The sequence below is a fragment of the Amphiura filiformis genome, chromosome 12, assembly GCF_039555335.1.
Source record: "Amphiura filiformis chromosome 12, Afil_fr2py, whole genome shotgun sequence".
In the NCBI taxonomy this organism is placed as follows: Eukaryota; Metazoa; Echinodermata; class Ophiuroidea; order Amphilepidida; family Amphiuridae; genus Amphiura; species Amphiura filiformis.
In genome coordinates, this window is record NC_092639.1 from 17,539,637 (window position 1) to 17,563,752 (window position 24,116).

General features: G+C 38.4%; 1 protein-coding gene across 1 annotated transcript in view; it reads right to left on the reverse strand.

Annotated features, from left to right (window-relative positions):
• Nucleotides 1-24,116, reverse strand: part of LOC140166676 (laminin subunit alpha-like) — a 134,348-nt gene that overhangs the window by 32,166 nt on the left and 78,066 nt on the right. The window contains 18 exon segments of the mRNA XM_072190174.1: nt 339-504; nt 1,592-1,713; nt 3,485-3,576; nt 3,609-3,622; nt 5,460-5,590; nt 6,612-6,767; nt 8,151-8,305; nt 9,346-9,531; nt 11,385-11,588; nt 12,119-12,209; nt 14,814-14,952; nt 16,219-16,376; nt 16,895-17,010; nt 17,524-17,710; nt 18,247-18,434; nt 18,873-19,037; nt 19,523-19,634; nt 22,361-22,381. Of these exon segments, the coding sequence (XP_072046275.1) occupies nt 339-504; nt 1,592-1,713; nt 3,485-3,576; nt 3,609-3,622; nt 5,460-5,590; nt 6,612-6,767; nt 8,151-8,305; nt 9,346-9,531; nt 11,385-11,588; nt 12,119-12,209; nt 14,814-14,952; nt 16,219-16,376; nt 16,895-17,010; nt 17,524-17,710; nt 18,247-18,434; nt 18,873-19,037; nt 19,523-19,634; nt 22,361-22,381 (2,403 nt within the window).

Consider the following 24,116-nt stretch of genomic DNA (forward strand, 5'->3'; position numbering starts at 1 on the left):
TACTCAAGATTTTGAATGCTTAGACTTGTTTCAAGTCTTTGATTTTTGTGACTCGATTGTCAGAAAATATGCCGAAAATGCATGTTTTTGGCTCTTTTTTCAAGAAATTAGTAAAATAGTGATTTTTTTTCTTTAATTGCCAGTTACGACTAACTAAAGTATTAGGATTGGGCTATGTTTCATTTGGCAGAATGTGATAATATTTTTTAATCCCAAAATATTAGTGCTGCATTTTTCCTGGAATAGGGAGTAGAAACCGCGCCCAAATCGTTGGGCTTTGCCTATGACTACAGCAAACCATACAATAATTAAAACAAAAAAACTGAAATATAATTTACCCCGTTCGGTCCTGGTACAAAGTAGAGCAAACCGTTCTGACTGAACGTCTTAAATTCCAGTATGTTGACCTGAGATTGATCCGACCCTATATCCGGCATGATGACATATCCGGAGCCGTCAAAGTACCAGCCTTCCTCCGGTGGTGTACCTAAAGTCGTCACATTCCTTCAAAGAAAACAAAAAATTTATCATTAGGCTAAAATACATCAAAAAGCAAAGTAAAATTATACAATACTAGATTTCGCGGTTCTCGGGTTGGGCGGTTCTCGTGATAGGCCTATCTCTAATTACCCAACACCCGTTACCCATAATACTTGTCCTGACCTTTCAAACTACTACGATATACATCTCTCAATGATTAAGACACAACTATCAACTCTGTTTTGTAGCTGTGATGCTTACTTCGGAACCCATAATCTGAAAAGTTCGCCTCTTCCAAGCTCTGTCCTACCACATCGGAGGACCCAAAAATACCCCGAAATTCTAGTAGTGTCTGGATGTATGCCGTCAATTCAATCGGGAGAAATGTGAACGCAATCGGGTTATAGGCCTTACCATAACTGATGATTTTTATGTTAATCATGTCTTTAAAATAGGCCTATTGGTCCGATGTTAGTCACACTTTAATGCTCTCCGATGCGCGATGCGGTACTCTGCGCACACCCCCGTTGATACTCCGCGATAGCACACCATGAGCACACGATAGCGCATCATGAAAGCACGCGATATCGCACCGCCTTAACGCGATAGCGCATCGCCTGAAACAGCGATAGCAGCGGACGGACAGACGGACACTCTGTGATTAGTATTATGATATACATAAGGAAACAAAAATTAAATAGACCCAATGGGCTAGCCAGGAAGAGTCAGAAGCATCAAGACACTGTCACCAAGAGGTGTGACTCCTCCAACCCATTAGTTTACCTACATCTTCCACAACTGGAGTATTTCAAATGGATGCGACCCAATTGTCTATTCTATTTGAAAACCATACTCAAGGAAACAAAAATTAAATAGACCCAATGGGCTAGCCAGGAAGAGTCAGAATTAGCATCAAGACACTGTCACCAAGAGGTGTGACTCCTCCAACCCATTAGTTCACCTACATCTTCCACAACTGGAGTGAGTATTTCAAATGGATGCGACCCAATTGTCGATTCTATTTGAAAACCATACTCCTTTGTGGAAAACTTCAACAAAATTTTCCACATGGGGGCCTCTAATTTCAAATGGAATAGCCCCATGGCCTTACCTGAGACAGCCTTGATTGACATTGGTACCTTCCAGGAAGTTCCATAAGCCTATCGGCTGGTTGTCATACACTAATTCATCAATGCATCCTTCAAAACTGAATGACTCGATGGAAGATGGTAGCTGCAAAGACATAAACAAATATTAATTACAAAGTTTTTGTTTTTCAACAGTTATGGGCACATAATAAGGTTTGGCGTTCTGTCAAGTCAAGTCACTGTACAAAGTCAATGGGGTAGAGTCCGCTGAACATCACTCGAGTCGGTCGCCTCATTTTACCTCGAGTCACAAGTCATGACTATGTGCACTGCCGATAGGGGTGTATGGATTTCAAACGGAATAACCAAACAGTCTGTGGGTTGTGCATGCTGGCTGTAAAACGCTTTTAAGGAAAGCTTTACAGCCAGCCAACATGCACAATACATTTTACAATACTTCTGCGCAACATTTGGGAGAGCTTGGAATTTGACTCCAAAGATAAGCGTTTTAACAAACCTAAATCAGGGGTGTGAGTGGAGCTTTCCAAAAAACGCGAAAAAAAACCCAAGTATCCATTAGTGTGTTCGAAGCACGCATAGAAAGCTTACCTACTACCATCTGTATTTGTGCGTATTTCATCATAAATATTAGAAGATTAAAAGCTATATTTCATTGCACATATGCGAGTATTGCGCGACAAAATTACAATCCTGGTAGCCATGATATATCCTCTCTTAATTCCTTGTGCTTTTTAGTAAACATGTTGTCACACTTTAGATGGATGGTTACGATTACGAAAATGGTACAATTCGACAACCCACATGAAACAATTCTGCAATGGCGTCGTACGTAAACAAAACATCGATCCCAACGGCAACGTTCGATGACCGCTGCCATATGATATGATACTACACAATGCTACACATCCTACCACGGATCTCTATACATGCGGTCGTCTTTCGCAAATTAGTCTCATATGCAGGTTTAATACACGCAACGTAAGTTAGTCTCATACATTAAATTAATGGAAGACAGACGGACGGACAACGTATAATGTATAAATCATTGGGGAAAAGCAAAACGCGGATTTTGAGTTTGGGAAAAATAAAAATGTGACGCAGGCATGCTAAAAACGCGGAAATTCGCGAAAACGCAGAACTCTCACATCCCTGCTAAATCATTCACCTGAGAGCTGACAAATTGTCATTCCCATGGAAATGGGAGTGACTGCAGCGGGTGTAATCTTCAGTATTTCGCAAAGACATTTTGCACTGGCCAACCGCCTTGTCCTGATCATGTAAAAAGGGCAAAGCCTTTCCATTTACGCTGTAAACAGCGTCAAACAGCGGGCAGTGTGAAGGGTCTGTGGGAAATACTGTAGGATCAATCAGGATTATACACAGTTGTAACATGTCAAATATGCTATTCCATTTAAAATCCACACTACCCCCGTGGAAGATTTAGCTAAAGTCTTCCACAGAGGGAGTATGAATTTCGAATAGAATAGACAATTGGGTAACTTCCATTTGAAATACTCACTCCAGTTGTGAAAGATAGGTAAAACCCTAATACAGGGGGAGTATGGGTTTCAAAATGATTAACTCTGAACAATTACATTTGAAAAACTTACTCCCCCTGTGAAAGATATTTCCAAAATCTTCCACAGGGGTAGTGTGGATTTCAACTGGAATGGCCCAATGTCATGACATGTGACTTGAGGTGATATTTGGTGACTCGACCCCATTGAATTTGTTCAGTGACTTGACTCAACCTAAGTTTTTGGGTTATAACCCTGATTATACATGGCTAGTTTGACCTTCATGCTTCATTTTTAAGTTGTGGCTTTAAGATCAGTACAGACATTAAAAAGTTTGGATGTTTTTGAGGTGATGGAGGGGAATCCTTCACAACATACCTCAACCGTCGGAGGCACTCCACCCAAGAAGAACTGGGCATCCTCGTTAAAGGTCAAAGTTGAGCCTGAACTCAGACTGCCGCCACCAGGAGTCTCCTGCCTTCACTGAACACTACGATTCTGCCAGTGGCTGCATTCCTGCAAATGGCAAATAAAAATAGCATTATTTTTCCCAATCAGTTCAATTACCAATGAACCCCCATCATACTGATAGCAAAGCAAGTTTTCACCTTTGAACTTCATGCTAATTGTTATATATATAAACTGGCCTCAAAAAGAAACTTATAATTTTTCACAAGGTCATATCTTAAAATCCTGTGAATGTGGTCCCGGAAGCTGTTCCGTGTCAGTGCATTTTACTGTTGTGTCAGTTGGACAACTGCTTGGTTACTGACATGTGTTTAGAGTAGTTATTCTGTGTGTAATTTTTGTTCATGTACAGACGAATAATTGGAACCCAACAAAAGAAATCTGTTGGGATGTGAATGTTGGTCCAGGAAGGTGTTCCATGTCAGTGTATTTTGCTGTTGTGTCAGTTGGACAACTGCTTGGTTACTGACATGTATTTAGAGTAGAGTATTGAAGTAATCCTGTGTGCAATTTTTGTTCATTTTATGAGAGGATTTTAAGATATGACCTTGTGAAAAATTATAAGTTTCTTTTTGAGGCCAGTTTATATACCACTAATGGATGGTGTATGAAATCATGTGGGGACTATTTCTTTGCAGTCCGTCAGAAAAAAGTTGCTTTAAATATTGCTGACAAATACTAAGCTAGATACAAAAAACACTCTTGGGTCACCATACATTGATTTTTTTGGACATTTGGGGATTCACGGCTGGAAAAAATGTAAATTCAAGCTACACAGTTACACAGAAACCCTTCATTAAGCACCGGGAGAATTCATGAATTTTGGGTATAATCGTGAATTTCAAGTTCGGCCGCAAAATTTCCAAAATATCCATTTTTAAAGTATTTATTTTCCAAAATTGAAAGAAATCATGCCGATCGGCAATACAATCCATGCAGAAAATGGTATAGAAAATAGATTGTAGTTCTTAAATTATAACAAATTATTATTATAAAAAATTAATATTATGGACAAATCTCTCAAAAATCATGCATTTTCCTGGTGCTGCTTACCCTACATTTAGACCAAAAAATTGATTGACGTAACAGGTCCAAAAAGAATCAGTTCGGTCAACTGAATATCTTTTTTATTCCTTTTTACTGGCGTATTTCTCTAAAAGGATCATTGTTTGTGCTGTCATTTTTTAAGAACATACCAAAAATACAAATTTATATCAGCACTGGATTTTCAAAATAAAACTAAAACAAAAAATATCTTTATGTTTGACAAAATATAGTCATTGAGGACAAATACTTGTTTTTGTTTTTCTGTAATAAAAAGATTTTTGTAGGTGTTTTGAAAAGTCTCAGTCAGGTTATGCCAATCAGTTAGTTCTATTTGAATTAAGAATATAGGCTTTCTCAATGCAAATTTTAATTTCAATAAGTTAGTGTTTCTACGAATACGCCATGCGTTAGGCCAAAAAAAAAAGATAGTTTGTTTGTCCTCCACAACTTTTTCAGAATTGGAATCTAATATTTTTTAAAGGTCATAGCCAAAACATGACTGTATGCCTTTAATTAGCTTAATAAATAGCCCAAATAGTTGTGAATTGGGATATTTCTATTTCTCTACTGTTTAAACAGTTTAGAAACGATGTAAAAACTGTAAAGAAAAACTTTTCAGGATGTCAAAAATGTTGAAAGAAAAAAAAAACCTGTTTCCGGAATTTCCAAAATTAGGGTCGGTGTTCATTTGTACAGTAACTTTTTCCAGATTAGGGTCGGTCGGTGGAGGACAAGCAAACAATCAATCTTTTTATTTTGGCCTTATCCAATCCTTGTGTGAGTGGTTGAGCTTTCGTCAGACGTGTATCTGACTTCATCAGTACTTTTGAAGCCTTACCTCTCAGCAACTATCCTATGCCACTGTCCATCGCTGACATCCTCCTCGACAATGGCCTCACCGTGTTCCTGACCAAGATTGTACCTCAGCACCGGCTTGCCTTCCTTGATCTCAATAGCCATGTAATGATCCTAAATAAATAAACAAACAAACATAGATGGGTTTCATCAGTGTCTTGTTCTCCCTTTAATATAATAAGAGAATTGGGCTGTTCCATTTGCAATGCATACACCCCCTATGGAAGGCATGACCTTAATCTCACACAGGGAGTGTAGATTTCAAATGGAGTCACCCATTCAGGTAACCCCATTTGAAATTCACACTCCCTGTGTGGACGATTATGGTCATGTCTTCCATACAGGGCGTATGGATTTCAATTAGAATAGCCCATTCAATTAGAATAAGAGAATTGAGCTATTCCATTTGCAATGCATACACCCCCTATGGAAGGCATGACCTTAATCTCACACAGGAGTGTAGATTTCAAATGGAGTCACCCATTCAGGTAACCCTATTTGAAATCTACACCCCCTGTGTGGACGATTAAGGTCATGTCTTCCATAGGGGGTGTATGGATTTCAATTAGAATAGCCCATTGTCTGTCGTGTTTAAGAATGTGACTACAATCTCAGAAAAATGTTTGAACATTATAAAAGCCTAATTTGAAATGGTCCCCTTCTACCCCCATACAATGTTGTAATGCACGATGTGCTCATTTTCACCATATCTTCTCCCCTACATTGATTGGTGGGCAAGGGAAGGTAGGTATGCACACACACCCCTCAAAACGTGGACAAATATTGGGACGCCTGAATCCACATTCAATCAAAAAAGCGAGGATGTTTTCCGCCATTTTGTGTGTATGTGTATAAGATGCAATTTTACCTAGCAACCAAGGACTGAATATTAAATAGAGAATTAAATTAGATAGAGGACGTATATCGCAAATGCATTATACCTGCAATCGTGGTCATTTGCAGACCTCCGAAATCTAGGACGGTCCCCTTAGCAGAGTGGTCCATGCTTTAAATGCGAAATGTCATGTGTGTGTGTCCTCGTTTATTGGTAAAAACACACTCATGCCTAGCATTTTGATGACCACTTCCCCCAAAAAATTCTTGGCGGGATTCTAAAAAGAACACATTAACTTACCGTTGGATTTGGTCCTCCAGCAAAGTAGAGAAGAGCATTGTCGTGTCGAGTGTTGAAGTACAATTCAATCACGTTACGTGTTGATGGATCTTCGTAATTTTCAGGACGGCGTAGCTGCACAGAGCTGTCAGTCACAAACTTCATGGCAACTTTTACCTGGTATGGAGAAAAAATTATGAGCTTTTATTGCCCAAAGAAGGATTTTGCCCTAAAACAACTTTGCAGCATCAACTGACAGTGCACAATGATTGTATTTCAGAGATGCCAGTCATTATTGTCTAAAAATCCTGAAATGGCAAAAATTTCCTAAAAAATATACTTTGCCTGCACATTTGTACAGGATCATCTGAGTAAAATTTCCTGAAATCAGGAAATTTCCTGAATAGAAGACTGGCAACACTGGTATTTGATGACAGGTTCCCTGATTGGGCTATTCCATTTAAAGTCCACACTTCCTCTGTGACAGATTTTGCAAATATCATTCACAGGGGGAGTAAGACTTTCAAATGGAATAAACACACTAGGCAGCTCCATTTGAATTTCATACACCATCTGAGGAACATTCAATCTGAATCTTCCACAGAGGGAGGATGAGTTTCAAAATAAAGAGTTGGTTAATGTGCTTATTCCATTTGAAATTCATACTCCCTCTGTAGAAGACATTTCCAAAATTGTCCACAGGGTAAGTGTGAACTTTAAATGGAATAGCACCTTTTCAGCTTAATCTAACAGTTTCACATGTTTTTAAATTCACAATTTAAAGCTTCCCTACATTGACCTATACGCAAAAAGGAATCGGGGTTGTGACTACGCCGGTCAGCGCTCAATCAAAATAAGCTTCCTTCCTTCCAACCAAAATATTGTATGATTATGTACAGAATTTAGTAAATATCAAAAATCTAGGCCAAAATCTGCTATTTTTCATGTCCGCATGCATATACACCTGCAATATGCAGCGACATACACCAACGCTGTAACGTTCACTCAATCGGTCACGGCAGCCATTGTTGTATCAATAGGTGGTGTACTAACACATGTCCCAGATGGGCGTTTCGTTGTAAGTAAATTACCTGGCACTAAATTTAGGCTGGTCACAACCCTGAAAGGTATATTCGTGCATTGTTATTTTTGCTGCAGCCTGCTCTCAAAAGCACAAAAATTTTCCTCCGGCACTTGTTGGAAGACAGGAGTACAGCAGACAGTACATATATAATTGTGATTTCCGCATTTATAATTAAGATTACGTCATTTCCAGAGCTTGTTTTGTTAATGATTAACAGCGGTGGGTGGACTTATACTCTTTGTTTTGTGAGCGGTACAAAAATGTGATTTTCCGATAAATTAATAAATTACGATTAGGACCGTCTCTTCCTCAGACCTCTATGTAGGACTCTATGGTCTCTTCTCATTACACGATCGTAGTAAGACTTTGCCGGCAACGACGCTTGCGAATTGCCTGTCTTCAACTGCGGTATAGCATGGTATATGCAGTTTGTACAGAGTGTCTTATCTCATAGTATAAAATCTCTGACTACTCACCCCTGCTGCAGCAGTCCTAGCCCGGTTGATCTTCTCTTTGATCTCATCCAGATTGTAGTTCATTGTGTATGTCATATTGGCTAGTTCATTGTGTTTGGCTGTCAGGGACTTGTCCAAGTCAAGGAAGGTGTCAATGTGACCACGTGCACGAGTGACTGCAGAACACAAAAACAGTGAGGGATATTAAAAAGATGCACGTTAAGAAAGTACACGACAAATTTAATTATTGAGGGGATTACTCTTTTGTTTAATTATAAGCCCATACATGGATAAAAATGCAACCTTGCTTCTGAAAGGGTATACTCGATTTTACTCAATGAAGCTAGTGGCTTCTACTTCCATCTTAATTTGACTTGGTGGACTAACCTGGAATTTTTTTTAGTAAGCTTTCATTGCTTTTTAGACCACTCTTCATCAACTTGCTGGTTCCATTACTATCATTAATTGTAGCAACAAGAACCTCTATAGTATCCAGTGCTTTAAGGGATCTGGAATGAGCGTTTTGAGCGTTTCGACAGTATTTTTGTGGGACATGAGAGCACATCAGACATATCAATTGCATTCAGAATATCGAAGAATGTCCTGCTGATATCAAATAATTTTGATTTTTTGAAATTTACGATATAATACAAATTTTATGACAAATTATTAAAATTGATATTTTTCACATTTTTGATATATAACAGTCCTCGAAGTAAATTTTATAAATTTAATGATATAGTCTTAAAGTGTATGTAGCTGGGAGGAAAAGCCGACGATCAATTGAAAATTTTGACCTTTCATATTGAAGATATGAATTTTTTCCCAAAAGACCTAATTTTTTTTGGTGTTTTGGGAAAAAATCCATATCTTCAATACTTAAAGGTCAAAATTTTCAATTGATCGTCAGCTTTTCATCCCACCTACATACACTTTAGGTAGAAATCATCACATTTATAAAGTTTACTTCGAGTACTGTTAAATATCAAAAATATCCATTTTTAATGATTTGCCATAAAATGTGTATTACATTGCGAATTCAAAAGATCAAAATTATTTGATATCAGAAGGACATTCTTCGTATTCAGAATGCAATTCGATATGTCTGATGTGCTCTAATTCTAATGTCCCACAATAAATACTGTCCAAACGTTCATACCCCACCCCTTAATGACCAAATTCAAGATTAAATTGCCAATTCCTCAAAATAACTTACTTGCATCATCAGCAACATCCAGAGCTTTGTTGGCCTCGTTGACATCCTCCGGCAGCTGTTGTGCTTTGTCTTCTAGACCACCCAACTGTCCCATAACCCAGTCAGCGATGTCTTGCGCCCTCTGGGCTGAATTGTCTGCATCCATAGCGGTGTCCACTGCATCCTGGGCTTGTTGGCCAAGCAAAGCTGCAAGGCAAAATATAATTCAAGTTTTCTAAGACCTCAATTTGTAATTTTACCATGTATGTTGTGCCATTCCATTTAAAATCCACACTACCCCTGTGGAAGATTTTGGAAACATCTTCCACATGGGGAGTATGAATTTCAAATGGAATTAGCACATTAACCAACTCTTTTTGAAACTCGCCCTCCCTCTGTGGAAAATTCAGGTTGAATCTTTCTCAGAGGGTGTATGAAATTCAAATAGAGTTACCCAGTATGCTAATTCCATTTGTTATTCATACTCCCCCTGTGGTAGATATTCCCAAAATCTTCCACAGGGATAGTGTGGATTTTAAACAGAAGAGCCCATTGCCATACATTGCTCAAATCAAGTCATATGAAATTGAGTAAGGTATGTAGGTAAACTCTCATTTTGTCATTTAATATTAATTTCATCAAGAAATTGCCTCTTATTTATATGTAACTATACTTTTTGTGCACAGTTTACACATTGTATAACAGTTTATACAATGTATAAAAGGTATTGCCTCAAACACATTCTACTACAAAGCCATTTTGGACTGGAATGAACTCCCATCAAACATCAAGGGATTGCCTACCAAGTCTGCATTTAAACAAAGTGTCAAACAACATCTGGCCAGCAACTCTCTCAGTCAAGAGATGTCTGATTTCACTGTGTAGGCATTTTTTTGTTTCCCTTTTGTTCTCTGATCTTTTCTTGGGACACCATTGGAAATAAGCTTGCCTTTTCTGCAGGCTTAATGGGTTATCCCGGCTTGTCATTTTTTTGTCTGTATGTCCTGATCCTAAATGGCTTTGTGGCTGATTAATTTATGCTTTAAATAATTTGTCACATTGTTGTACTTTGTAATGATTTTTCTGTCTCTATAATTTGTTTTTGTATTCTAATGATCTTGCCAAATAAAAAACAAACAAACAAACACAAACATACAATATATATAATGTATGGATGTTTGTTGGGTTTTTGTGCTAGTAGAGATGATTTGTAAGGTACATGTGACCTCCTTGCTCCGACAACTTAGGATTGATTTCAGATATCAGAGCCGGGGATGGTCCCCCTTCTCTTATTCAAATAGCTCTATAACTTGCACATGGTTAACTATACTGTACACAGGACCAAGAGCTCTAAGCGAGTTCCGAACCATGAGATGGCGTACATACACTACCTATATATGGGGGAAGAACCTCATTTTCCAACTGTATCTTGAATGTCTGCTGCACAGACAGACAGATTTATGATACCCTTCACCACGGTTGTTTGATGGGATCATTTATTAGTTTTTCAAACAAAACATGTACAACCAAATTTTAGGCTTAAGCAGCTAAAAGTGATATCATACTAATGTATACAGATGCCTTTGAGTCATTCTCAACTTTAATTTCCCCTCTTTTACAAAATTATTCACTTTTATAGCATTTTTAAAGCTTTTTCGGATATAAAATGTATCTATTAATGACAAAATTGGTGGCACTATTTAGTGACTGGAAATTACTCTTTCAAGCTTTTACTACAAATAATTCCTTTTATTGTTTGATAAAATATATTCACAAAATTTCCTTGTTGCTTGTTTCGCCTATTCCAGCTGTATTAATCACCTACCCCTTGCAAATAAAGAAATATGATTTAGGATAAATAGCGCCATCTATAGTTTGCATTTAGTTAATAATGAAGCCAATTCTATATACATCAAACAACCGTGCACACATTCCTGGGATTCGCCTGGTTCTTGATACACTTACTGACATACAAGAGGGTTGTAAAGTGCTTCATTATTACTATGCACTTACAACCCTTCTTGTATTCAACTGATTTAAGTTATGATATGGATACTTACCGGAAGAGCATTCATCACCAGTAAATCCAGGTTGACATTCAGGAGGAGCGCCATCCTCACAAACGGTGACGGTACACTTGCTGCTGTCGTCAGGGATTTCATTGATGCCATCACAGTATTCCGTTCAGCGTCGATCGGCTCCATCTAGATCAGTTCTGACCTGGTCTACGCTGTCCTTGACATCGCCAAGGGTTTCTTCCAGATCTGTTGAAGAGAATGAAGAATCGGGTGAAATAGCACTGTAAATTTCTAATGGGCTCTTCTCCCGGGGGAGGCACTCGAATATGAAAGTAACGTACCTGTGCCCACCAGCGTACGAAACTAGGGGTCTATCGGTGTAGACATTTTCAGAAAAAAGGGGGTCATGTCAAAAATGGGGTGATTTTGTATGGGAGCGCCCAACACAGGTCTATTCGAGTTGAAATCCATACTCTCCCTGTGTCTTCCACACAGGGAGTGTGAATTGGGGTTACCTGAACGGGTGACTCCATTTGTAATATACACTCCCTGTGGGGGAGATTAAACATGACCTGCAAAATATCTTTCCATCTACTCAAGGTCACCCCAAGATTGATCAAGATTGACAGAGGTCACAAGATCGAGTGTATTTTTGACATTTCTTTTATAGGCTGTTAATCAAGCACACAAAAAGTGTATTTTTACTAATTATGCACTGGTATATTCAACCATAGCAAAAGAAATAGTGACCTAAGACAATGGAATGTTGTCTTTACCTTGCACTCCCGCAAGAGCTCTGGCAGCCTTCTTGCCGAGTCGATTGCTTCTCTTGAGTGATTTAGCTGGACGCTCACCAAAACTACTTGCCTGAAATACAAAAATAAGATAACAATATGCGGTGGTTACATAAGTGGACAAATATTTTCTCCAAGCTCCCTATTGTATAAAATTTACTAAACAATGGTCTATGCTGAAATCTTGGAGATTTTCAAACCATCGTGTGAGTATTAGTCAAAATCCTGCATATATAGAGGACAATCAGCAACAACAGCGTCAGTTTGGTCATGATGTAATGCATCTTTAAATGGATCTGGCTTGTGATTGGTCGCCCAGATCTCGTTATGGTTTAAATCCTCCAGGCACGTGCCGTTACCATTGATAACTACATAGTACACAACTATGTGGCACTTTGTGTACTAGGAGCATGAGCGCGTCTTGTACGTACAGGCTTTTGTGTTTGTGGTTAAATTGGATTGATATGATTGACAGTGTGTGTTAGGGACGAAGTCCCCGGTCAAAGTCCTGTTAAAAATGCAATGTTCATAGTCGATTTTTTAACTCGGGCTTTCGCGATTAAAATTAAACAAACTAGCTACTTCATCAACCTTAATAATTTATCGGAAAACCACTTTGTTACATACAAAACTCATATAAAGAAAACTTAAGAATTGTGCAAATTTCATATGTATATGACATAATTAATGTCAGTGCTCTATTTGCATTGAAAAGGAAAGCGTGGCCGTGGTCTTGGTCCTTGGACAAGATTGGCGTGTAATTCCACAAGGCGGTTCTCGAACCACGAGTCTCGCCTGCTTTTGCGACCGCTTGCTTTTGTAATTGCCTGCTTATGCGAAGAACCTTGTAATGGAAGTGTTATTGGCGATATGGAAAAAAGTGAATGTTAATTATAATTATTTGGAATTCCTGCATCAAGCGCCCATACAACAGTTTTTACTAATTTGACCTCAGATGACCCCTGGTGACCCTGAAATGACCTTCCAAAAATTGGCTTTAAATGTTGACTGTACCCACCAAGTTTCATGCCCATACAACAGTTTTTACTAATTTGGCCTCAGATGACCCCTGGTGACCTTGAAATGACCTTCCAAAAATTTGGCTTTAGATGTTGATTGTACCCACCAAGTTTCATGCCCATACAACAATTTTTACTAATTTGACCTCAGATGACCTCTGGTGACCTTGATATGACCTTCCAAAAATTGGATTTAAATGTTGACTGTACCCACCAAGTTTCATGCCCATACAACAGTTTTTACTAATTTGGCCTCAGATGACCCCTGGTGACCTTGAAATGACCTTCCAAAAATTTGGCTTTAAATGTTGACTGTACCCACCAAGTTTTATGCCCATACGATGGTTTTTACTAATGTGACCTCAGATGACCTCTGGTGACCTTGAAATGACCTTCCAAAAATTAGGCTTTAAATGTTGACTGTACCCTCCAAGTTTCATGCCCATACGACAGTTTTTACTAATTTGACCTCAGATGACCCCTGGTGACCTTGAAATGACCTTCCAAAATTTGGCTTCAAATCTTGACTGCACCCACCAAGTTTCATGGCCATACGACAGTTTTTACTAATTTGACCTCAGATAACCCCAGGTGACCTTGAAATGACCTTCCAAAAATTTGGCTTTAAATGTTGACTGCACCCACCAAGTTTCATGGCCATACGACAGTTTTTACTAATTTGACCTCAGATGACCCCTAGATGACCTCAGTGACCTTGACCCACTAACCAATACAAACCGGTTCTGTCTGGGGTCAAGATGCACCAACCCACCAAGTTTGAGGAACGTGCGACTCCTTATCTCCGAGAAAATAGGCGGAAGGCAAACTTTAACCAAAACTTTAACCAAATTTGTCACATACACACACACACACACCCCCACATACGGAAAAGTGATTATATAGTCTTCTGCCTTATCAGGCGAGACAAAAATGGAGTCCTCTCCATAACTGCATTTGCACAGTAATGCAGATCGAATGGATAACAAAATATTTTGCAGGCAGTTTGATAACTTTACTATATATGTATAAACTACATTAGGCATCAAAGCAGAACAATGCCGGGATACTGAATGATTGACCCACATTTAATAAGCATATAAAGAAGCTTTGCTCCTAGGAAGATTATTTTATCACAAAAATCAATAACTCATTATAATAATAATAATTTTATTTGAACAACGCTTGTGAAACAGCGGCACTCGTCTACATGACGGTGCATTCTTGTACAATTTTACAAAGGTATTACAAAATATAGAAAAACATAAAGATGTAAAAGGAACAAGAGAAAATTAAACAACTAAAACAGTATCAGTGAGAGCCCAAAATCGAACTCTAGACACCCGGCCGGGCGGGATGCTGCGGATGGTGACCCAGGCGCAATAGCGCTACGTTAAAGTCACTGGGTTGAGTGAGGGCGTATACGCATAGTGAACGATTTACGATCGAGCAGGTAGCGCAGCGGGTGTCCGACAGATCGAGTAGGACTGTACACAGAAAACAAACAAACTATAATATACGTAAAATTACAGAATGAAGAGCCGGGTATTAAACATGTAAAGGATAAAATAAGAGATCGTCGACTAACTTTATACAATTATTACGTAAGATGGCCCAGGCTCTTTTAAAAGAGCCCCAAATAAATCTCATTATCCTCTTACCCCATCTTCAGCTTCTCTGCTGGCATTAAGAGCTGCCTTGGCTGCTGCTTCAGCTGCATTGATAGCGTCTACGATGTCTTTGTATGCGTTGGCTGCTTTCACGGCATTGGCTGCTAACTCACGAGTATCACGCAACAATCTAGGAGAATAAATCAAAAGTTAAATATTCAGTCATATAAACTGTATTTGATAGCATCAAAGATATCTTTCAATGCATGGACTGCTTTAACTGCATTATCAGTTATAAATGGGCATTTCCTGATTTCACCATCATCTTTTAACAGTCTTGTTTTATAGACGAGGGTCACTCAAAAACTTCTACCTCCATCCAGTGTTCGAAATATGCCTCAAAAAGTTACAGGCCAGCCGGACCTTAAAAAGTTACCGGCCAGCCAGGCCGGCAACTAGATGCCAGTCAGAAAAGTTACCGGCCAGGCCAAAAAGTTACAGGCCAATGGCCGGCTGACCGGCCCTATTTCGAACGCTGCCTCTATCGTCACATCTCTCTCATCTTATGTGCCAGACTTTTATTTTGTAGCCAAGATTTATGAGTATAATCATGGGCAATTTCAATATCCTGACACGTAACATCACAGAGATGTGATGGACGTGTAACTTTTTGAATGACTCTCGTTACAGACTTGTATATTCACGAAAAAGGCTTATTTCCAAAATTTCAGTTGATTTGGGCAGTACAATATCAGCTTTCTACAGTGAAGCACTGAAGCAGGGGTGCAAATTGTGATTTCTTCCTCAGGAGCAAAGTTTTTAGGCTCAAGATTTCCTCAATCATACCATGCATGAAATAGTGTTATTCTGCACTTCAAAATATGAGAATGTTAACATAGTATGTATTTTAAGAGCGACTCTATAGTCTTCGAGCTTTCAAAAAGGCTTTACGAGGACAAAAAGCCTGTGTGACCATGGCGTGCAAAAAAAATTGGTATTTTACACAAGTTTGGGGTCAATTTTGGTTGGACAGAGGCTCCTTCCCCTTTTCTTTTCCTTTACCCCCCCCCCATTTCCTCTTTCATTTTTTGTCAGAGGGAGCACAACGTGTTTAGTGCTCTATGGTTTTGCACAACCAGTGTCTTTACAGATTTCTTCTCCCCCATTCAGTACCTCTACGTCATCTCACTCCTCTTCCTTTTCTCTCCTCTTTTCCCCTTCCTCTCCTCTTTTCTTTTCCTCTCTCCCTCCTTTTTCCTCTTCTTTTTTCTTCTCAAGGCATTATTTCCTCATTTTTGAATTTCATTTCCTAGGAGCGGTGCTCCCCGCTCCCGCACAATTTGCATCCCTGCTGACTGAAGTCTCCACATTTTATATTTTTGCTTTCTGGGTGCCTTTATTACTTCTCAACTCAAATAACAATCTATATATATTAATTGGTGATATTTTGACCTACCCATCTAGATATTCTGCTTGCTTGGTCAGATTTGACGCGTATTCCTTGGCCATGTCAACCAATGGACGCAAATCTTCAGCTTGGCCTTGTAGGAGTGGTATACGTGGTTCCAGTTTGTCGATGGCTGCCTGCAGCATGGATGCATTCAGTTGGGAACCCTGCAATCAAGAAAAGAAAACATTGTGGTAATTCCTGTCCTGACGAATGCTTGCCCAATTTCACACAATGACTGGCTGCACCAGTACTGTAGTTTTCACACATTGACCGGCTGCACCGGTAATGTGATATCATCCGATGGCGCACCCAAATAAAAATCAATTGGTCTCAAACATACCTTGAGATATCATCAACATGTAGTACTCTTGGAACATAGCTTGTTTTCTAACCTCTTAAGTGGTGCTATTCATGGCATTTGTTTTGTAAAGCTCCCGGAGCATAGTATGTTGAAGGAATCTCATTTTGAAGGTCCCGGAGCATAATATATTGAAGGGATCTCATTTTTAAGCTCGCGGAGCATAATATGTTGAAGGAATCTCATTTTTAAGCTCCCGGAGCATAAAATGTTGAAGGAATCTCATTTTTAAGCTCCCGCAGCATAATAAATTATGTTGAAGGAATCTCATTTTTCAGCTCCCTGAGCATAATATGTTGAAAGAATCTCATTTTTGCAACTTACCTCTAAAGCTTTGTTGGCAGCGTCTAATGCAGCTTCGCTAACTCTATCAGCCTGGTTTGCGTTGTCAACCTCATCTCCGCAGCAGAGAAGTTGCCAGCCACAAGATCCATTATAGCCTATGTAGATCAAAACAGAACAAAAAGGTGAGGAGATAGTAGTAAATATAAGGTTAAGGATTGAATTCCTGGGAAAAGAAAAAGGGAGACTTCATCAAACAACTTCTGACTTCTCAATGCCATATCAGGTAGCAGAGTAGTTGCCAGCCACAAGCATTATTTCCTATTTAGATCAAAACAGAAAAGTAGAGCATCTATGGTGCTATAGCCTAGCCTGAATTAAGCATATATACACAACTGGAAATTATGCATTATTTCTGACACACTATGATCCACAATTGCCGTTAGAGTTAGCAGCAGACGCTCACCATATGGTGTTGGAGCGGTGATCATGTATGTTTACGGAGACGTATCACGCGACGACCTATCGCATATGCATAACAAAGTCTGGACAAGTATGAGAAGGGTTACACTCAACTTGACAAAGAAGCCTTAGCAATATTATGTTTGAACTCAAGAAGTTCAAAATGTACCTTTACGGAAGAAAGCTAACAATTCTCACTGATTACAAGCCTTTGGAACGAATACTAGGACCAAAGACGACTATACCAACATTAGCTGCACAACGTTTGCAACGATGGGCTATTACGCTTTCAGCATTCACATATGACATTAAGTACATCCCAGCAAAGCAGAACAAGCTAGCAGATGCCTTGTCACGTCTACCATTACCAGCGATAGAGAAAGAAGAAAATGCAATCTTCAGAGTAGAAGACTTGATGGATGAGAATAAATGTCTTGTATCTGTACAGTTGTTTTATCATGAATAAATTGGGCCAGTTGATCCGCTGATCCAACCAACATTATGTCACAGTTCTCATTATTTATCATATTTGACAGTGATGCACGTATTCATGACAATCTGCATGTTTCTACTAGGGAACGGTTGGCGAGTAATGTGGTTTAGTTTAGAGTGTTACCGGTTAATGTGCTCAGTGGAAACAGATCGGTTCAGAGTGATGCGGTGTGGACACCCGGCAACCGTGATCCACCTCATGAGGTAGACCATGTGGTGTTGAACTTCTTTTATGTACATTTTATGTATCACATCTTGGCCTTAAAAGCAGCTTACAGGTCAGGAGAATATTTTCAGTACTTCGGTACACACCACAACCCTTATTTTAAGCATCAGTCAAAGCGTGCTGGTTGTTGCCTTAATCAGATTGTGGGTTACCAGGTAATACCGGTAAAAATACAGAGTAGGCCTACTCAGTGTAAACACACAGATTGAATTACCTGGAATTTTGGTGGTTTGTTTCTGTCTATTATCTCATTAGCTTCATCAGTCATATTATTAGCTACGATGCTCTGATTGACGAGGTCGTTGAGTCTGTCCATGAAATCGTCCACATTCTGCGATACATTTTGTGCACGCTCCAGGATGGCGTGGGAGGCATTACGCAAAGCCATGGCACGCTCAAGAACTGCAAAGAAGAGAAAAAAAGTTAAATTTGTACAAAATACATGGGTGATTATTTGCAGACCTGAAACTGATCATTTGTGAAAGAAGAGAAAAATGCTTTTAAAAAAGAGGAAAATAGTGCAAATAAAAGCTCAAATTGGGCTGAAAATAACAAATAATGTGTAAATTTCTGGAATAAAAAAAGAGTAAATCAGCTAAAAAGAGGAAAAGTTTCAGGTCTGTATTTGATCAATGAGAACTTGTACCATTTGATATCGGTCTCCAATGAAGGTTTTACTATCTCTGATATAATATTTTACAATCTTTGGCCCAATACTGGCCTAGCCCACTATTTCAGATGCATCATATGATTACAATATATTAACAGATTTCTCCTCTCTTGGCCAAATTTAGGCCTAAAAATTCAACACTATTTAGCCCAAAGCTGGCCTACTCCTACCATCTTTGGCTAATCCCAGCTCAGTATCGGCCATTTCCTCATTAGCACTGAAGTTCCTAGCTGCGATCTCTTCAACAATTTTTCTGGCTTCTTCAATCAGCTCGGCAATTTGTCCTGCTGTGATGTTTGACGAGTCGGAGCCGTTAACGAGGGCGCTGATGGCATCTACAAAAGACATTTACAGAACCCAGACAGATGTTAAATACATTAATATCACTTCCAATTTATTTAAGTACAATTCATTGGCTATTCAAATTTTGAATAAGCAGGGCTTGAAATAAGGCAGTTACTCAGACCAAATGGCCTTCATTCTATTTAGCTCATTTTAAGAAGTGTGTAAGCTTCTCTGTTGGCTAAGCAGAACTGTGCGAAACACATTTTTTCTGTATATCAGTCTAATGTTGGCTATGTGACATTGTCTTCAGATACTGTCCTTTTTTAAGCAGCCGATTATTATAAGTGAGCACCATGACATTGCACAATATCGCATGCGTAACATGACGAGGACAATTTCAGATGCACTTAAATGTAGAAAGTAATCCATGAGTGTGACTCAAATTGCACTCCTACTAACACACCAAAAAATCTTGGGAGTGCAATTTGCACCACACCTTTGAATTTTCAAAAGACAAGGCTTAAGATAAGCTTACCTCTGACATCCTGCAATGTGGCATTTATTTTGCCTTCCAAGTCTTCTGCTCTCACTTTAGTCGCCTCGGCTTCCTGTGATGTTTCACCGGCCGCCTGCAAGACATCTTCGGACTGAAATGAACAAAATATGTTCTTGAAAATTTCTGCTCATGTTTTTTAAATGTGCACTGCTCTTTATATACAATTAGAACTGAATACATATTTTAATGGGGGGGGAATGAAGAGAAAAATCTTGGAGAACTATATTATTCTGCATTGCTTTAAGGGATCTAAAATGAGCGTTTATTGCGTTTCGACAGTATTTTTTGTGGGACATGAAAGCACTTCAGACCTATCGAATTGCATTCTGAAGTGTATGTAGCAGGGAGGAAAAGCTGACGGTCAATTGAAAATTTTGACCTTTCATATTGAAGATATGGATTTTTTTCCCCAAAAGACCTAATTTTTTTTGGTGTTTTGGGGAAAAAAATCCATATCTTCAATATGAAAGGTCAAAATTTTCAATTGACCGTCGGCTTTTCATCCCACCTACATACACTTTGAGTATAAATCATCAGATTTATAAAGTTTACTTCAAGTACTGTTAAATATAAAAATATCAATTTTTAATGATTTGCCATAAAATGTGTATTAAATTGCGAATTTCAAAAAATCAAAATTATTTGATATCAGAATGACATTCTTCGTATTCAGAATGCAATACGATATGTCTGATGTGCTCTAATGTCCCACAATAAATACTGTCCAAATGTTCATACCCCAGCCCTTAAGTACTAAAATTAGAATAAGTTCTGAAAAAGGGTAATAATACTAAACAGCACTGAAAACAATGATAGTTTGCTTAGAAAATTAATAATCTGGTCAGCTAATGGAGAAAATATGTAGAAAGAGGACTTTCATTGGCAGTTTTTGACACATTCTTATCTTATATGAATTAACATTTTTATTCATTCATACATACAATAACTAGACATATTCAAATGCATCAACTGATGAACAGTATCAATTTAAATGAAAATGTCACTAAACCCATAACCAAAATGTACATGTCACGCAATACATCATTGTGATTTTTGCATGTTGACCGATTCCAGTTGAATTCCATACACCCCCTATGGAAGACATGACCTTAATCTTCCACGCAGGGAGTGTGAATTTCAAAAGGGGTTACCCGACTGGGTGACTCCACTTCTGCACCCGTGCAGGCGGCATAGGAAGCGCAACACGTGACGTACAAGGCTGGCGAAGATACAGGGCTGACAGCCCCATTCAAAATACACGGTTAGCAATTACAAATGGAAAATTAACATACTTGCAGTGGGGTACTTTTGTCGAACCCCGACGGTTTTAGAGTAAGATAATTTTGCTTTGACACCACATAACAAATTTAGAATTGTTTGTGAAGATTTCACGATTATGTGTTAATCCAATGGCGACCTCAAAATTGGCTATATCGCTTCCATCACCGCCTGCACACGTGTGGGAAATTAAAGTCATGCCGTCCATAGGGGTGTATGTATTTCAAAAGGAATAGCCTATTGCAGACCAATGGATTACTATCCCTATCTGACACATGAAGTGCTTTACATGATTCAGCACACATGAAGAGAGGCAAAGCATAGGCGAGATCCTGGGGATTGGGGGTGGGGATAACCAATATTTTGCCAGGGGGATGGTCCATACAATCATTCCCCCAATGTTGACACCTGTATGTGAGATTCTAACCTCATATTTGGTCATTTTAGCCCCAAAAGTGCAAATTTGTTCGCGCTTTGTGCGAATTTATTCCATTTTGGTACCATATTTCAACAGTTTAGCTTCAAAATGGCAACATGTTTCGCATGCAATTGTACTGTAAACTTATTATATCACCACAAGGTGCTAAATTCACTATACTTCAATAAATTTTTTCAACCCATCCCCCCCATGTCAAAAAGAAATCTACGCCACTGGGCAAAGGGAAAAAAAACAAACAAACCAAAAACAGCTTTTCAGTGTTAAAAAATCAGTAACATCACCCTCTGACATCAGAATAAAATGCTCCTGCTTATTTCAAGCCCTGACAAAGGGATGTGGTTGATAGTTTTATACTATACAGCAATATGCGGAAATCACAACGATGTGTAAGAGCAACAACAGAGAGTAGATGAGTATGAAATAATGGGCTATTCCAGTTGAAATCCTTACACCCCTATGGAGGACATGATCTTAATCTTCCAAACAGGCAGTGTGAATTTCAGAGTTACTTCAATTAGAAGTCTACACCACCTGTGTGGGAGATTAAAATCACATCTTCCATAGGGGCTGTATGGATTTCAGCTGATATAGCACAATATGAAAGCACTTTTTTCACTTGAAATGCAGCAACATAAAGAATTTCTTTACTGATTGACAAAGATCACATTTTCACAAGAGTTAAGGTTAGGTGATGGATTACAATAGAATTCGCCGATCGCACGGTCATCTCAAAACGAGGTTTTACCCAAAAGTGGGTGCTATGTGCTACGCCAAACACATGCTTTATTTACCACATACGCATAATTTTTAAAGCCTTCATGCGTTGCTAGAAATCGTGAGAAATACAAATGCACTTTTTGCTCATGCATTTGCAGGGAGAACTTCGTTTTGGTAGCAAGATGGCGGATCCGTGCAAAGGGAGAGAAAAATTAGAATTCCGAAGCCGAGTTAATGGCGAGTTTAGAATCTTCGCAAGCTTTGGTGAGACATATTTTGGAGGCCTCAAAAGAAACTTCCGAAAGTAATGTATAGAAACAACATCCCTTCACCTACACAATGAGTTACAATAAAATGGTGCAGTTATGGATTATGTTGGTTACCTTGGTAATATTTTCATTTTCCTGTTGGGGTGTAAAATTAACACAGCAAAAATAAAAAGCAAATCAAAGCATTAAGCAGGTGAGAACAGCATTGGGTTATTCTATCTGAAATCAGTACATTTATGGAAGACATGACCTTAATCTCTCACACAGGGATGTAGATTTCAAATGGAGTCATCCATTCAGGTCACCCATTTTGAAATTCGCATTAAGTAGATTAGGTCATGTCTTCCATAAGTGGGGTATGGATTTCATCTGGAAGAGCCAATTCCGTTATGCAAACTAAACACAGAAAATAGCATGAGCAACTAAAAATAACTTTGTATGCTACAAGGTGACGTTACTTTTTTCAGTACATAATAGGCAATACTCATTACCAGGGCCAACAATTTTCGCAGCGCAAAAAGATGCCTGATTTGGTCCAAACAATTTGGGGTTTTCACTCCAATTCACTTATTTCATGAAAAATATGAGCAAACTCTATGAGGTGAAAATATTACATACTGCCAATTTGCTCATGAAAAACAAAATAAAAATTTTGATCACAGGCAATGTAAAGTGTAGTTTAAATTGTCCTGTTTTAAAAAGAAGTTGACAGATTTACGCTTGTGTCACTTTTCTTCTGATATTGTCAAAACTCGACACGACTGCGCATGACTTTGCAGGAAAAGCCCGAAAAAGGGCATGAATTGGGACTATAAAAGCTCAAAATTGGCTGAAAATAAATAAAAAGCCAGTAAAAGGGCATGAATTGGGACTATAAAATCCTCAAAATTGGCTGAAAATAAATAAAAAGTGCAGAAAGTTGGAGTAACAAAAAGTAGGAAATCAGGCAATTACCTGAAAACTGGCATCCTAGTAATAATTTTCTACACAATTCCCACAAATGTATACCATTTTCTGTACAATTTCCATATGCCATTTCCCCACGCAGTTAGGGTAGGTGTACCATGCTCGTATCATCATGGATTAATATAAAATGATGTGCATGCATTTGGGCGTGGCACAAACAACATGTACACTTTGCATCTTGTTGGATTAGTGTGCGGTTAACATGAGCAAAAGCAGGGACTTTAGTTCAAACAAAATCACATAATATGTGACAAAAACTTTGATACAATTACATGCATTAGGGAGTTTGCATTTGATTTTTTTTTTAATTTGCGATAAAAATACAAATTTTATTCAAAATATTCAAAATTTATATTTTTGAAATTTTTTCCCCAAAAGACAAAAAAAATGTATATCTTCAATATGAAAAGTCAAAATTTTCATATGATGAACAGCTTTTCCTCTCAGCTACATACACTTCAAGTACATATCCTTAGATTTATAGAGTTTACTTCAAGGACTGTTATCAAAAATAAAAAATTATCAATTTAATAATTTGCCATAAAATTTGTATTATATCCCAAATTTCAAAAAATCAAAATTATTTGATATCAGAAGGACATTCCTCATATTCAGAATGACTTTGGTGTGTCTTGACGTGCACTCAGGTCCCACGTTTGTAAACGTTACTATCAAGGCCCTTAAGCTAAGTCAGCAAATTATTTGCTACACCAAACGAAATGTAAGTGATAAGGCAGTTTTATTAGATATCATAGGAGCACATATTTTATTTACAATATGCCCTACAAGCTCAATCTCTGTGTAAGCCTTGTACTTTTTTAAAAACAGGTGGTAGTCAAAGAAGTGGTTAACAATGGCTAAGCAAAAACAAAGCAAATTATAACAAGCTAACAAGCAGCAACTA